Source organism: Myotis daubentonii, chromosome 3 (assembly GCF_963259705.1).
Source record: "Myotis daubentonii chromosome 3, mMyoDau2.1, whole genome shotgun sequence".
NCBI lineage: Eukaryota > Metazoa > Chordata > Mammalia > Chiroptera > Vespertilionidae > Myotis > Myotis daubentonii.
In genome coordinates, this window is record NC_081842.1 from 36,252,530 (window position 1) to 36,269,490 (window position 16,961).

General features: G+C 35.8%; 1 protein-coding gene across 3 annotated transcripts in view; it reads left to right on the plus strand.

Annotated features, from left to right (window-relative positions):
* Nucleotides 1–13,214, plus strand: part of NAALADL2 (N-acetylated alpha-linked acidic dipeptidase like 2) — a 1,191,965-nt gene extending 1,178,751 nt beyond the window's left edge. For all 3 annotated transcript variants that reach the window (XM_059687069.1, XM_059687068.1, XM_059687067.1), the window contains one exon: nt 6,285–13,214. In XM_059687069.1, the coding sequence (XP_059543052.1) occupies nt 6,285–6,483 (199 nt within the window). In that variant the 3' untranslated portion in view covers nt 6,484–13,214. The remainder of the gene's footprint in view (nt 1–6,284) is intronic.
* The last annotated feature ends 3,747 nt before the right edge of the window (nt 13,215–16,961 follow it).

A 16,961-nucleotide genomic window follows, 5' to 3' on the forward strand; every position in this document is an offset into this window, starting at 1 on the left:
AGTTTCTCAAACATGGGATATAATGAGCATTAATTCAAGTTTAGGTTGGGTGGCATCCTGTGCCCATATCTTCCTAATAAAAGCCTAGGTGGTCCTCACGCTGTCACACTGTGATGTCCTCATGCTGTCACAAGATGGCTGTGCACATAGCGGGTGTGTGGAGCAGGGACAGGGCTCGGCTGCTGCTCCATGTGGCTTCTGCTGGGGTTTCTGCAGCCCTGTGCATGCCACAGCCCTGCACGCGCTGTGGGGGTGGGTCCGGGTTCCCAGGTCCCTGCACACTCCATGGGGGTGGGTCCCAGTGGCTGCTCTGTGCAGCTTCTGTAGGGGTTCCTGTGGCCCCGTGCCCATGACGGAGGCAGGACCCCTGGCTCTGGCCTACCTCTTTGGGGCAATCCATCCATGAGCCCCGGATGGGTGGGCAGGGCCTACCTCTTTGGGGTAGTCAATCATGGGGCTCCCACACTGTGAGAGGGCACAGGCCAGGCTGGGGGGGACCCCCCAAGTGCACAAATTTCATGCACCGGGCATCTAGTACAAATATAAGCAGAGACATTTGAAGGAGGTTGTCATTTCCATCATTAATCTGCTAATTTACATTCAAGGAAATGACTCATGAAGACTTCAGATACCTTTATTTCAAAATTCATTCTCTTCAGTTTCCCTTTGCATTGCTGAGTGGAAAAGATTTGTCAGTTGAGTAAAGATGCTTCATCTCCTTCACTGATTATTAATTAGGTTTCTGAATTTGGTGCTGCTCTTTCCTGGTCACCATGATGTGTCATTGAAACAGACCCATTAAAATGAGTGATGTGTGTTGTAATTTCATTAGTGTCATCAATAATGTATTACACTTTCCTTTTAGTAGTCTCTTTGTGTGTGTGTGTGTGTGTGGGTGGAGGGTCAGGATGACTGTGTATGAATTACATTTATAAGATTCAAATTGTTACAGATGAGGGAAGATAGGCATGAGGGTGGAATTAATGTTATTTTAAACAGGATAACTCCTAAAATGATTTCAATTAAATAATATTTTAATTAAGTCTGATGTCTCTACATACCATACTGAGAAACATGTTGTGTGTATGCAAATAGGACGGTGATTTATTGACTAAATAACACAGCCCATCCTTTCTCCAAGGAAACTTTTCTGAACTGGACTAGAGCAGCTATGTATAAGACCAGGAGTGGTTCACTGAGGAATACAATTCTTATGGATGAAAAGGACAGACACTTGACATGGAAACTCTTCAAATGTAATTTTTCTCTTGTCACTCTTTTTTTTTCCCTTCCAGATATGTGCCTTTTGACTATCTAATATGAAAAATATGGGTCCATAAATGAGAAACAGAGATATGTTTGGTACTCTGATATAGTATTTATTGTTGAAATCTTACCTCCTTTTAAGTGAGGTTTAATTTTGGTGACATTACATGGGAATAAAAAGAATTTTGACTTAGAAACTTTTACTGGAAGCATTGATCTAACTAAAATATTTTAAAAGGCAGGAAGTACTTGCATATCAAAAAATTGCACAATGGTAGTTTTGCTTCCCAGGAATGATCCTGGAGTATTTCAGGTTAATTATTGATCCTGTAAGAAATTCCTCAGAACTAAGAAATATATAGGAATATATGTGATTAAATGTAAAAACATGGCTGAGATTTGTTTTTTTCTTTTCCCATTTAAATATTAAAATTAAAGTAATGTGAAGGTACATTTTTGGAAAAGGGCTCCAATACAGAAATTTATTTTATACTAGAGGCCAGGTGAATGAAAATTCATGCACTGGAGGGGGGTCCCTCAGCCCGGCCTGCCCCCTCTCACAGTCCAGGAGCCCTCAGGGGTGGGAGGCGACCCGGCGATTAGGGGAAGGCAACGCCCCATCACACCTCTGCTGCTGCCACTGCCATCAGCGCAAGCCTCTGCCAGCCCTGGTTACCTGAGCCTCGGGCAGCTGGGCAGCCACCATCTGAGGCTTGCCTGCATCTCAGGCCGGCCCTGGGCAGCTGGGGGGTTAAGGGGCCTGGGGGACTCCAGAGGCAGGTGCGCCTGCTGCCCCAGCAGGGTTGAGGGAACTAGGCACCTCCATCTTGTGGCTTTGGGCACTGCCATCTTTGAGGGCATGGCAGTCAATTAGCTCATTCCCTCCTCATTGGCTGTGGGTACTTCCATCTTTGCAGCCTGCTGCACAGTTGTTTGGTCGTCCCTCACTAACCCCCCTGCTGGCCTGGTCACCCCACGCAGCCTGTTTGGTCATCCGTTCGATTGTGACAGTCGCTTAGACTTTTATATATTTAGATAAGCAGTAAGCTAAGCGGGCTTCAGTACACAGAGAGAAATAGGAAAAGATGAGCTACTTCTGAAAATCAGTAAGAGAAATTATCTTTCTCATAAAAATTTAAAGAAGATATCTTTGGTATCCTCAATTTATTTTAAGGCAAAGCAATCTATAAAGGTGAAAAGCTTCTATTATAATAAAGATCAACTAACTCTAGTTATATCAGCAGCTATCCAAAATGAAAGTTTTTTTCTTATGATGAAAAACTCAGGTTATTCTTTTTCCCTACTAAAATATCAGTATCTGTAGTTTTATGCTGATTTGTATCCAGTTTGGATAGAAATGGATATGAGTATTTATCTTACATAATAGCTTGCACAGCCTACTACTTGATGCATGTAGCATATGGAAAATGTGTTTAGCTCCTTGTAGAATTTCACCAGCCAAAAAAGGATCCATTTCTATTTGCATGGTCTGTTTACAGTCATTTTAAAAATATGTTACTGTGTTGCTTCCTAGTTAGAAAAAGCAAATGTTGGCACATTACAGACTCCATTACTTTGGTCTTTAGGAAATATATGTATTGCTTTCCAGTTAATAAAAAAATCAACAATAATCACACTTCTTGTGCTTTCAACCTAAACATTCTCTTTAGGATGTATTTTTATTCCTCCACATTATCTCTCTCCTAGATATTTTATAGGAGTATGGTTGAAATTTTTCATACTATATTAGAGCCTATGCTTATGCTTAAATGAATTGTCATGGAAGGATTAATCCTGCAACCTTTATAAGCATATTTTATTAATATCATCTTATCCTTAAATAGAATATTAATAATATTAATGATATTTAACATTTAATAACCATAGAATGTTAGGTAGAAATGTGTTCCATGCCAGTGACTTTCAAAAATGTACAAAAGTCACTATAACAGCATGATAATCATTAAACATGCTCTACATAATATATTAATTGCACTAGTACAATTCATTTAGGGGGCATTTCTGGATAACAAGGGTGATAATATTTTTGACTCTCAGCATGCTGAGCCCTCAAGGAATGGAAGTATTTGGTAGATCTTTTGAAAATATATATTACATTCATAAGTTCTGGAAATATATTTTCCATGAAATGATTTATAGTTGAGCATGGATAAAGGGGAGAGAATTCAAAATATAAATATTATGAAAACTGATTAAATATAGTTATTATACTGATTTATTTTTATTAGTAAGTCAGTATAAAAATAAATTAGTATAATAACTGTGATAAGGAGTTCTTGTTAAAAGATTAAATAATTACAATACATTTTAAACTTTTTATCCTTGAAATACCTTAACTATTAAATCATTTGTTTTACTATATATGTTTGTTTATTTTTTAATATATTTTATTGAATTTATTACGGTTACATTGGTTAAAAAATTGGTTTCAAGTGTATCATTGTATAATACATCATCTGTATATTGTATTGTTTGTTCATCACCATAGTCTTGGCTCCTTTCATCACCATTTATACCCCTTTACCCTCTTGTGCCTGCCCCATTCCCCTTCCCTCTGATAATCAAATGCTGATGTCTGTGTCTGAGTTGTGGGGTTTTGTTTTGTTTCGTTGTTTTACTTAATACTTTCACTTATTTCACCCAGCCTCCCAACCCCTCTCCCATCTAACAGCTCTCAGTCTGTTCTCTGTATCTGTGAGTCAGTTTCTATTTTGTTTTGTTCATTAGATTCCACATATAAATGAAATCATATGATATTTGTCTTTCTCTGACTGGCTTTTTTCAGTTAGCATAATACCTTCTAGGTTCATCCATGCTGTCTCCAAAGGTAAGATTGTTCTTCCTTTTTATGGCTGAGTAGTATCCCATTGTATAAATGTTCCACTGCTTTTCTATCCACTCATCGACTGATGGGCACTTGGGCCACTTCCAAATCTTAGCTATTATAAATAGTTCTTCAATGAAAATAGGGGTAGAAATATTATTTAGAACCCATGCTTTGGGTATTTTCACATATATTCTGAGAAGTGGAATCACCATCATCATAAGGTAGCTCCATTTTTAATATTTTGAGGAAACTCCACACTGTTTTTCACAGTGGCTACACTAGTCTGCATTCCCACCAACAGTGAACAAGGGTTTCCTTTTCTCCACATACTGGTTAATACTTGTTGTTGGTTGATTTATTGATGATAGCCATTCGGACAGCTGTGAGGTGATACCTTATTGTAGTTTTAATTTGCATTTCTCTGATGATTTGATATTGAGCATCTTTCATATGCTTACTGGCCATCTATATGTCCTCTTTGGAAGAGTGTCTATTCAGGTCCTTTGCCTATTTTTTTAAATTGGATTGTTTGGTTCTTTGTGGTTTTGAGTTGCATAAATTCTTTAAAATTTTGGATATTAATAAAGAAATAATTACCAGGTATATCATTGGCAAATATATTCACCCATTCAGTGGGTTGTCTTTTCATTTTGTGGATGACTTACTTTGCTCTGCAAAAACTTTTTAGTTTGATGTAGTCCCATTTGTTTATTTTTTCTTTTGTTTCCCTTGCCTGAGGAGATGTATCAGAAAAATTATGAGAAATGTCTGAGATTTACTGCCTATGTTTTCTTCTGGGATTTTTATAGTTTTGAGTCTTACATTAAAGTCTTTAGAATAGTATATTGGATTCTATTACCCAATTTCAACAATTACCTAATGGTCAATCTTGTTCTGCCTATACGGTCCATAACTCCACCCTCCTTTTCTTCTAAAATATTTTGAAGCAAATCCAATACATGATAACCTTTCACTTACAAACATCACTGTGTGTATCTCTAAAAGATAAGGACACTTTTAATAAACATATTGATACCATCATCACACCGAAAATACAATTTCTTAGTATTAACAAATCTTCAGTATTCAATTTCACATTACTATTTATTTTTTAGTTTGTTTGAATAAAGACCTACTTTGTCACTGGTTGACATGTTTATTTTAGGCTAAATCAGGGAGCAATTTGGGCCTGTAAGGGACACTTTTAGCAGTCTGGAGACATTTATGATTTTAACAATTGCTGTGGACTAAATTTTTGTGTTTTCCCAAAATGTTTATGTTAAGATCCTTACCCCAATGTGATGATGTTTGAAGGTGGGGCCTTGGGTAGTAATTAGGTTAGGTTAGGTTATATGTGTGGGGCCTTCGTGATGGGATGAATGCCCTTATAAAAAGAGAAGACAGAGGGATCTCTCTCTGTGTGCACCACCAAGGAGGCCATGTGAGACTATAACCAGGAAAAGTCCTCTTACCAAGAACCCTGGTGGTCCGAACTAAGCTGGTATTCTGATCTCAGGCTTCCAGCATTCAGAACTGTGAGAAGTTTATGGTATTCTGTTATAGCAGCCTAAACTGACTAAGAAAACTAGTGGTATATAGTAAGTGGAGGCCAGCGACACTGCTAAACATCCTACAGGGCGTAGGACAACTGCCACAATAAAGAATTATCCAGCACAAGGTCACATAACCATGGTCTAAAGGTTCCTCCTTCACCTATTTTTTTATTATAGTGTATTTGTTAATAAACTGGATCATTTGTCTTTTAGAGTTTCCCACACTCTGTATTTTGCTAATGACACACCATGATATCACTTAACACATTTCTGTTTCCCTCGTATACATTAGCAATTAGATTCAGAATCTCCATCAGATTCAGATGCAGTATTTTTAGCAAAATACTTTATTTTGTTTTATCAATAGTATGGTGTACTTCCATCAGGAGATACATAATGCCTGGGTCGCTCTCTCTCTCATCACTATGGGAAACTTTTGATGATCTGTATTTATATCCCTTAATTCATTAGAGGTTGAAAAAATGATATTTTATAATTTCTCTACGTATCACAAATATCACTATGTCTTAAATATTTGTTACAATGTTTGATATACAAATAGCATTGCACATGAATCACATGAATCACTTACACATTTCTTTTTTTTTTTTTTTTAGAAACATCCTGTACCACCTTGATGAGAAGACAAGCCAGTTTTCAATCCTCCTGGAGGCTTGGGAGCGCTGCAAGTCTCTTGCATCCAATGAGACCTTTCAAGAAGCCCTGTCAAAGGTGTTGCACAGCATTAATTCAGCTCAGGTTTACTTCAAAGCAGGACTTGATGTGTTCGACAGTGTCTTGGATGGGAAGAACTGAGAAAACTCTCAGCATTTTAAAAAGTTTGTTTACAATTCCTTAAGCAAAAGCTCCAATCTGATAGACTTTCTGACATTGAAGACTCCCCACCCCACCCCCGCCACCAATGGCTTTTTATACAAATCTAAAGCTATTATTAGATTGTATTTTTAATAGACATATATAAAAAGAGCATTTGCACAATTAATTTGTCATATATCTGCATTTCTGAATATGAAAAAGCAAGTTATTGAAATAATACTTAAGATTTATCTATTAAAAGAAATCTACTGTATTTTTATATATATATAAAATATTTGGGGGGAAGCGTTACAAGAAGTTTTGGACAATCTTCGCTCCTATGGATAGAGCACATAGGAACAGAAGTTGTTCCTTATGTTAGAGCATATAATGACCTACTATCTGCAATAGAAATGGAGGGTTGATATGGTTGCAGATTAATTCACTATTAAGTATTCATTATGAAGAATTCAAGTATTCTGACTGAGTGATTGGTTGACCAAACCCACTTTGAATGTTTCTATTTTATGAAATGAAGTGCCTGTTCATAACACAACTAGATGTAGTAATACACTGGTTATGAAATTGTATTTTTGTAAGTATTAATGAAAAAAAGAGCCATAAACATTCCAGGGAAAAAATCTCCAGGTAGCTGCACAGATCAATTTAAATGCAAATTTTTTTCTAACAACTCATAAGGTGACAAGCTTTGAAACCCTTAATTTGCCTCCGCTGATTTTGTAAAAATCCAGGGGTGATATATGTCTTATGAGGGTGACAATATTTCTAATTTCTTCTTGTGTTGTTTCTGTTGGAAGCCCTGAAACAGAGCTATTTTAAAATGAAAGCATCTCACATTCTTTGAAAACCCCAAGTATCTTAAAAAGCATTAAATTGCTATTTTTGCCACTGACATGAAGGACTTACTATGAAAGAAATAGTTGTTTTGATCAATGGAAAAAAGCTCCTGAAATCTATGAGGAAACGTTCAATATGTTTTTCTTTTTTATCCTTAGTTGTGACTAAAAGTGAACATAGATATAATAGTCATAATCCTAATTTTATGCAGAAAAAACAGTGCTGCTGTATGAATATGTCTTTCCCACACTTCAATTATTTTCTCTTGTGGAAAATGAAACTCTTAATAGTGACATTGTCATTGACTGGCCCTGACATCCAAGATTCCCCAACACCTTAGAATTCTGCTAGGTGACAGTTTAAACTTTCAGCTTGCTCTTGGGAATTGACTTAAGTCTTTTTCTTCTGATACTGGATAAAGGAAATCCCCTGAGGAAACATATTTTCAGAATATTTCATGTGACTTTTTTCTCTATCCCAGCACAGTAAACACCCTTCCCCATTATACACGGCCAGAGCAACATTGCAGACAGCACCTGTGTGTCTCAATCTTTGCTTTTTATAGATGAGCATAAACCTAATCTTAGTTTAAAGGAAACCTAAAGTTGAGGGGAAAGAATTAATCAGTATTGATTAATTGATTTATAAGGCTCAGCTCTTCCTATCCTAAGTAATGTTTATATGCTCAAGGCAAAGAAGAGAATTGAGGCAATTAGCAAGATAATTCAAGCAGAAATCCATTTTCATCTGAATTGCCTGTGTGCACATAGTTTTACATGAGAAATGAAACTGCTTGATTTTTTTAAACCAATATACTTGTTTGTTTGAAAATATTTGCCATGTTCAGGAAAGGACTGAAGGACCAGGCTGCTGCACACCTCAACATCAATGTCCCTTGCTCCACCGAAATCAACATCAAAGATAAGATGAGAATATACATATGGACATGGTTAGGGCCAAATAATAGAATGCCTTATACTCAAGGATCTTAAATATTTAACCAAGCTTTAATGCATTCATTCCAGTTCTTAATTTGGGGTTGAATTTAAAGCAAAGCCAAATAATAATCAATTTTATAGTTTATCAGTTTAGAACAAAATCCTGAGTAAATTCACTCAGTCTGTTCAAGAGCATTGAAAGCACAAAATTTTTTTGTTTGTACATTTTTGTTTAATGATAGTGTACTTGGGTAAACCACACTGCACAGATAAAAATCTCAATATTACGTATTCTTCACTTTGAAATTATATGATATTTGATATATCATATAATATATAGAGAACTGAAGTTAATTGTGGAATAACACATTTTATTAGTCTACTTAAGAGATGTGAAGAAACTAAATTATAATTAAAATATATGTCCACCAGTTTTATACATGCTGCTCTACATATTTGACTGCAACAAACTTCTTAACCAAGAACATTATTGTTATGGTCTGATTACCTCAGGGTTCCACCAAATTTATATTATTCTAATTTTTCCCAATAGATCCAAGTAAATAAAATCCTATGCAAGTTAATAGCAAGTGCTTTTGGTGAATTGGTAATAGGCTTCAATTCTTACTGAGATATCTGGGTGCCTGCTAATTCTCACACTCCTTCATACATAGAATTGTGCCTAGATGTAATAAACCATAAATGCTTATTCTGCTAAGAAAATGTGCCAAATCTGCATCACTGGAACTTGGGCTCAAGAAGGGTACACGCTGCCCTTTGTGGAAGAGCATGTATTCTGGAGTCAAAAGGAAGCCTAAAGAGACATTCTGGTCTAAACCCTAAGATTTTATCTCCAGCCAGGAAAAGCATTATCACCCCATGGGCTTCAATACCTGAAGCCAAAGCGATTAGAGAACTTGGATAGAGTCACATAGCTAGCTAGTAGCAAAAGCACCACTGGAATTTACACTTCTCTGCTTTGAAATACACTAAATCTAGCTCCCTCCTTGAGATGCTAGGGGTTATGAACAATCTTTCCAGTGCATCCGCAGAAAGCAGCCATTCTTCCAAATGCTGCATATACTGGAGTTACTGCTCTAATTAAGGACTAGCTTATTCTCTGACTATGCCTGACGAATAAAACCTTCCTAGGCAAAGGATTGGGTACTCAGGAGGAAGTGGGGAGAGTTTCCACAGGACAAAAGAAGTAGGAAGGAGGGCATTGAGTCAAATGCTTTTATGAGAACATATTTTAGCTCTGTATTAAATCAGGAAGCTAAATTGCTATTTCTCAAAATGTGGATTTTTGGGTATGAGGCCTAGCCATCTTCATCTTCAGCAGGTTTTCCCAGATGATCATTATGAACTCTGAAGTTTAAGAATTTCTAATCCACATCAATCCTGGCTCCTGAGAAAGCATTACTTGGCAACATATCTAAAGCAAACAAAAAAAAAGCAAAACACAACTGAGAGTCACAACAGGAGGTACCTGAAGCTTTGCTATTAAAGGGAGAGAGTAAAAGTAGCCATTGTATTTCTCAAAAAAGGATGCAGACACAGCTAACATCTGTGCCTGCTACTTTTGTTCATTGAGTCCTCACAACAACCTATTTTATTTTTTTAATGAGGAAAGTTAACTGAGTGACTGGTCGAATGTTCCTTATGATGGTGGCCCACCAACCTAACTATATATGTGGGTAGGTTAGAAAATATCTATAAGAGTATTAAAAATTAATACACCATTGTAGACAATCATGGCAACTAGATGTAAAATAAAAATAAAAATAACAGAAGCCTTACATTACACAATTTTCTCCTCAAAATGCCTATATAATTTCATAGGGGGGAAATAAAGCAAGTGCTTGAATTTACAAACAAAGTTTTATATTATCCTTAAGAGCTTAGAATAACTAATTGACATTCTTAACTTAAATAAATATAAGCATGAGGTAGGTTTCCCTATTGCAAAGATAAATGTTATAAAACTGAAATAAATGATGATTTATTGCCAACTGTCTAATGATGAATCAGCATCTGTGCCTCAAATGAAAAACTGTAATTATTTACACAACAAATTGGTAGACCTAGCCAAAAATGCTCTCAGAGGCACTGTGTGGTATGCGTGATTAATTACTGCAAGAAGTAAGCTTTCTCTGAGGGTAGCACATCGTCATCTCTTTGATGTAATAGGCTATTTAACTGTGTCTTAGTCATATTTTCTTAATAGAAAGGAATTACTTTAAACTGTCAATCCATGTGTTGAACAGAAGTGAAATGGTCCACATATTCCAATAAACATAACAACATAATCATTTCATCATAGGAGCACAGAGGAAACCCGGGGGGGGGGGCAAAGAATGTGATAATTATGAAAAATATTCTGCCTAACTGCAGTAGTGAGTCTTTATTTCTTCCATATGCTTACATTTTGAGCTTAAAAAAAAAAAACTATTCTGAAAGATCTTAAGAAACTTCAGAGTTCTAAGCACTCCATTGAGTGCAAATATTTTTTTAGTTAAGTGGGTTTGTTTATGAAATTCGAAATTTCAAGTGATATGAATTTAAAAGAAGAGTTGCAAAGAATTTTTTTAAAAATCTAACCTTTTGTGATCATCACCATGTCCACTCAATTGTGTGTTTCCTCTTTCTAGATATACTTCAGCAATTAGAATAGGCTCTTTTTCCCCCAAGAGAGTAATGTTAATATCTACTGGACTCAATATGCATTTATCTGTAAATCAGCCAGAGTCTTATTTCCATAACATCGTTTCATTATCCTCCGAAGATGTGCACTGAAGAGCCTTTAGCACACTTGGGGCTGTCAAGAATCTTGAGGCCTTGCTTGTTGTAAAATGACATATTTCTTAAAGACATTTATAATCTCATATTCAGATTGTATCTGAATTTACAAAGTGAAGGATTAAACTGAGGCACTTTCAAGTAGCACTCAAGAAAAAGAAGCTGCTTCAAATTTTAATGTTTCTGGTTAGATTACTTTTGGTTTGAAGCATATAGTTATATAGTTTTCTGTAACCAAACTGATAATTTTGATGTTTTTAGCCAAACTCCAATCATTGAAGCCAAAGAAATGCATGACTACTCTAATTTCTTAAGTAGGATGCTATCAAGAATTAACTCAGGATCAGCTGATTCTAGACAAAGATTTGATGAGTGTAGACAGAGCCTAACAGTATTCCAATTCCTTTGATGTCTTAAGCCAGTAAGTACTGAGGTAGGTTTTCTCAGAGGGAGGCAGATTTTGTTTTCCAGGGGCTAATTAATATGCACAACCTCAGTCCCCAAAGGACCATACAGGTGCCTGTACTATACCATATGTCATGTGCAAGCTCAAGAGATTAATATATAATCATTATCATGAATTATTATGTTGCATTGAAGTTAATGTCAGTCTTTTGTTCTAATTAAAGTATAAACTTGGCATCTGAAAGAAGTTTAGCTAGAGAAGTGCAGTTAGAGTCTCTATTTTAATAAATTACATACATTTTTCAATCAAAATGTGTAATTATTTAATTGTCTAGACTGCTCAATAAGCAAAATTCTCCAACTCCTTCAAGAATCTTTATTCATATGCTAAAAGCAGATGAACACTACTTGGAGTGTATTTTATCATTTTAAATTCTTAACCATTGTTGAATGATGCATTTAGTAGATGTGATAGTGTTTTCTTAATATTAATGACAATTATTTGTTTTCCTTTATATCAAGCTGCTACAAATGGACTACCTTGTTTTGAAAGTTAAAAAAAGACTATTACTCTATAAAGACAATTTTATCATGTCTGTTTAACAAGAAACAAAAAAAAAATGTTTTACTCCACCATTGCAAATTATTTGTAGGAAACAAAATGTCCAGATGGTTATGTGTAGTTCACCTGATTATATTCCAAAGATATTATAAATAATTCTGTTCAGAAGTTGAGATAGGACTCTATTAAGTGATTTAGTATTTAGATTTCACACAGAAAGGTTTAATGGCAAATATATCTCACACATTCTAACATGCTACTTAAAAATATGAATAGAATTTGTATTCTGAAAAAAAAATTCTCTAGAACATTTTGAAGGGCTAATTTGTTTTTGTAGTCATCTAGAAAAACAACATCATTTAAATAATAGTTTTATATATGTGTTTTGGATGTTAATATATATCATGCATTTTTTCAATCATGTCTACAGTGTAGCAATATTTAATTCCATAAAATTATATAATAAATAAAATTTCTCAGTTGTGTAACAATAAAAAAGAAAGCCATAAAATAAATAACGTGATATTTAGGAGAAGATTTATAAATGAATTTGGGTTAGAATTTGGAGGGCAATCTCTCCAATTAAATTTTCTTTGGTTAAAAACAAATATCTCTGAAAGGTGTCTCAATGGCTAAATTGCACTGTGTTGAATATTGTTCAAGATAATTTTATTATTATCTGTGATTCAGAAATATTTCTATTGTAAAGAAATGTTCATGGTCATTGTCTTTGTTGTGATTCATTGTTAATGGCATTGATTGAGAGGCATGTGTCTGTAGTTCTGTAATTACTATATAGAAGTGAAAGTCTACTCTCTATCATGTGTGATGTCTGTTGGGAATTTAGTGTGTTCTATTTTTAGCCCAAATGTAATCTCAATTTATGTTACAACTTTTTATATATTACTCAAATGACTCAAATTGCAGCTGATTTAGGAAAGTATTATGATTTAGAGTGACAAAAATTGGATTGGAACACCACATACATTAAGAATGAGTGAATATTTTATTCACTTGCTTAAATATTTGCACATCATTAAAAACATAGTACTATGAAATGAAGGCATCTTTTAAGAAGTATGTTCTAATTCATAAATGTAATGAGTATGTACAATGAAATGGTAATATTTAAAACACTCATTTAAAATATTAAATGCAGATGAAAACCACTGCTATGCTGTGTTTTGTTATAAGATATATGCAAAAATAATTATTAGTGTGTATTATTACTGAATTATTTTTATGTAACATCTATTTACACCCAAACAAGAATAAGCCTTGTTCAGGAAATATCCTATGAGATTTATCATATTTTTCTTCTTTGCCTTCCATTCTTCTCTCAAACATGCACTTTTCATTTCTTTCTTCTATTATTCTCATTTCTTTATGTCCTCCCTTGCCAGTTTTGGTGGTGGATACCTGTGTGTTCATTGTGCAATTCTTACTAGTTTTTTGGATTAAAAATAAAATCCTCCAAGTACCATAAAATCCTCAAAATATTATAAAATCCTAATAAGCTGGTCTTATCCTGCAGCCCAGTTATAACCACTAACCTAATCTGACTTTTAAATGACATAATTTTGTAAGAACAGTCTCTTTCTTCTCTCCTACTTCAACTAAACTAATCTTATAGAGGTAGAGACATTCTTATAAGGCACAGGGCATTCTCTGACATCCGAATTCCCACAGATAACAATTCAGTGCAGTTTTATTTCTTGCCCAATTTGCTCCTCTTGATTTCTTCCCTATCTCAATAGATACACCAGATTCTCCAACCAAAAACAAGAATCATCTTTGATCCTTTCATTTTTCTCACTCCCACATCTAATGTATCAGCAAGTTGAGTTGGCTCTGCTGCACATTTCTCCATCTCCACTGGTACCATCCTACTCAATGCCCACATCTTCTCATCCCTGCATTGCATACAGCATTATAACTACTTCAAGCAAAGGCTATTTTAATCCATTCATCTACTGATGGGCACTTAGGCTGTTTCCAGATCTTAGCTATGGTGAATTGTGCTGCTATGAACATATGGGTGCACATATCCTTTCTAATTGGTGTTTCTGGTCTCTTGGGATATATTCCTAGAAGTGGGATCACAGGGTCAAATGGGAGTTCCATTTTTAGTTTTTTGAGGAAACTCCATACTGTCTTCCATAGTGGCTGCACCAATCTGCATTCCCACCAGCAGTGCATGAGTGTTCCTTTTTCTCCACATCCTCTCCAGCACTTGTCGTTTGTTGATTTGTTGATGATAGCCAGTCTGACAGATGTGAGATGGCACCTCATTGTTGTTTTGTTAGAAAACTGTGGTACATCTACACGATGGAATACTATGCTGCTGTAAAAATGAAGGAACTCTTACCATTTGCAACGGCATGGATGGAACTGGAGAGCATTATGCTAAGTGAAATAAGCCAGTCAATGAAGGCTTACCACATGATCTCACTCATCCATGGATAATAAAGACCATTATAAACTTATGAACAATAATAGATACAGAGGCAGAGCTGCCTCAAACTGATTGTCAAACTGCAGCGGGAAGGCCAGGGAGGGTTGGGGGGCAGGAAGGAGGGGGGTAGGAGATCAACCAAAGGGCTTGTATGCATGCATATAAGCATAACCAATGGACATAAGACACTGGGAGGTAGGGGAGGCCAGGGGATTGTCAAGGACCGGGGGAAAAAAAGGACACATATGTAATACCCTTTGTAATACTTTAAGCAATAAAACAATAATAAATACATACATACATACATACATACATACATACATACATACATACATACATAAATAAATACTGGGGGGGGGAAGGCTATTTTAAAACAGGAAAATGAGTACACAAGTATTCAAAGGGCTAGTATAACAAAAAAGTATAACAAGAAGGTACTGTTTCTCAGAGATCAGTCACTGCAAGAGGCAGCTACTGTCCTTAGGGCTGGAGAAGCACAAAGAAGGAAAGCTGTGGTAACCCCAGGAGCCAATATTCTACTGACACTCCTAGAACCGTGTTGCTGTTGCTGATGCTAGTGGAAGCACTGCTCACGAGGCTTAAAGAATGAGGACAAGGTTGATGAGAAGCCTGGGAGCCTGCAGTCCCTCTGCTTCCCATACAAGAAGCAGAAACAACAACAACAATCAACCCCCCAAAAAAACTTCTGTGAATGCGAGGACAAGAAAAATGCCTCTTTTTCCTTGCTGTAACCTTCCACAAGTTATGAGAAGCACCCAGGAAGTAAACCCCAAGGTTTTTAGTTTCTCTGATTCAAACAGCACCTCTGTTCAAACTGCAAGACAAGCTACTTTCAAGGATACATTCTTGTAGACACCTCCATCCTTAGCGGTGGAAGCATCTGTACCTTTTCCTTAGAAATCACTATATTTTCTACTTTAAGAAGTGTGAAAAAATTGTCCAAGAATAATCATTCCTCTGCTACATACAGCCCCAGTGGGGTATCTGCCTCCATGTTTAAGCAGTGAGTGCAGGAGCTTGGATCAGAGAGACAGAAGAGCATTCCAGAGCAGTGATGGCGAACCTATGACACGCGTGTCAGAGGTGACACGCGAACTCATTTTTTTGTTGATTTTTCTTTGTTAAATGGCATTTAAGTATATAAAATAAATATCAAAAATATAAATCTTTGTTTTACTATGGTTGCAAATATCATAAAATTTCTATATGTGACACGGCACCAGAGTTAAGTTAGGGTTTTCAAAATGCTGACACGCCGAGCTCAAAAGGTTCGCCATCACTGTTCTAGAGCATCGCCCATACCTGGGACATGTGGAGAGTATCTGTGCTCAGAAGACTAATGTGGTCAACCTGAACACCAAGGCATTTTCCATTCTCCAAACTCACCTTTGTGTCCACCCCTGTGGCCCCAGTCTGCACAAATTAGAGGCTGTAGGGTCTAAACAGAAAAGTTCAAATACCAAAAGAAAGAAGATTAGAGTGTTATGTGAAGTATATTTAAAAACTTGAGAGAAACATTTGGATACTGCAGTCATAAAATTCAATTTAGAATGTGCTTCCCATAGGAACATGGCAGGAGCTTCAATTACAATATTTCCATATTTTCTGAAAAAAAAAGAAAAGGGGAAAACACACACAAATGATATGTTTATTTAAATGTGAAGAAAACTTACAAGCTCCAAACTGTACGTAAATGAACAAAGTCAGAATTTAGCAGGAAGCCCATACAGGAAGTTGAAATGACACTGTGAGGAAAAAGGGACTGTGAAGGGGTGTAAGCAAACCATTCACATGATCTCATTTGATTTTCATTTTTCCCCATTTTCTGGATATTTTCCCCATTTTCTGGTCAAAACTCCTGAGCTCAGAAAAGTTAAGCTTGATCATAAATAAACTAGTTGATACAGTATATCCTTGATTTTGCAAATCTCAGTTTAAGAGACTAATGATTTAATGGTCAAAATTTCTGGTTGGCATGGCATATGTAAAAATTAACACCTTGTTAATTCATTTTTATTTTAAAAAATATTTTCATCGATTTTAGAGAGGAAGGGACAGGGAGACAGAACGATAGAAACATCAAAGATGGGAGAGAATCATTGATCAGCTGCCTCCTGCACACCCCCCAATGGGGACATTCAACCTGAGCATGTGCCCTGACCTGGAACCAAACCCCAACCTCTTGATTCATGGGCCAATGCTCAACCACTGAGCCACACGAGCCAGGCAGCAAGCACCTTGTTAAATTTAAGATGCTTTTAATCAAGATTTGCATATAATTAAATTAACAAGTGATTTTTTTTAAAATTAGTTTTAGGGAATAAGCCAATATTAGAAAAAACACTGTAGTAATTTTGCCAAAATAAATAAATACTTCATATCTATAACTATAGTCTACACATTTAAATCCAAGAGTCACTGCTCAAAAACAATGTTCTGT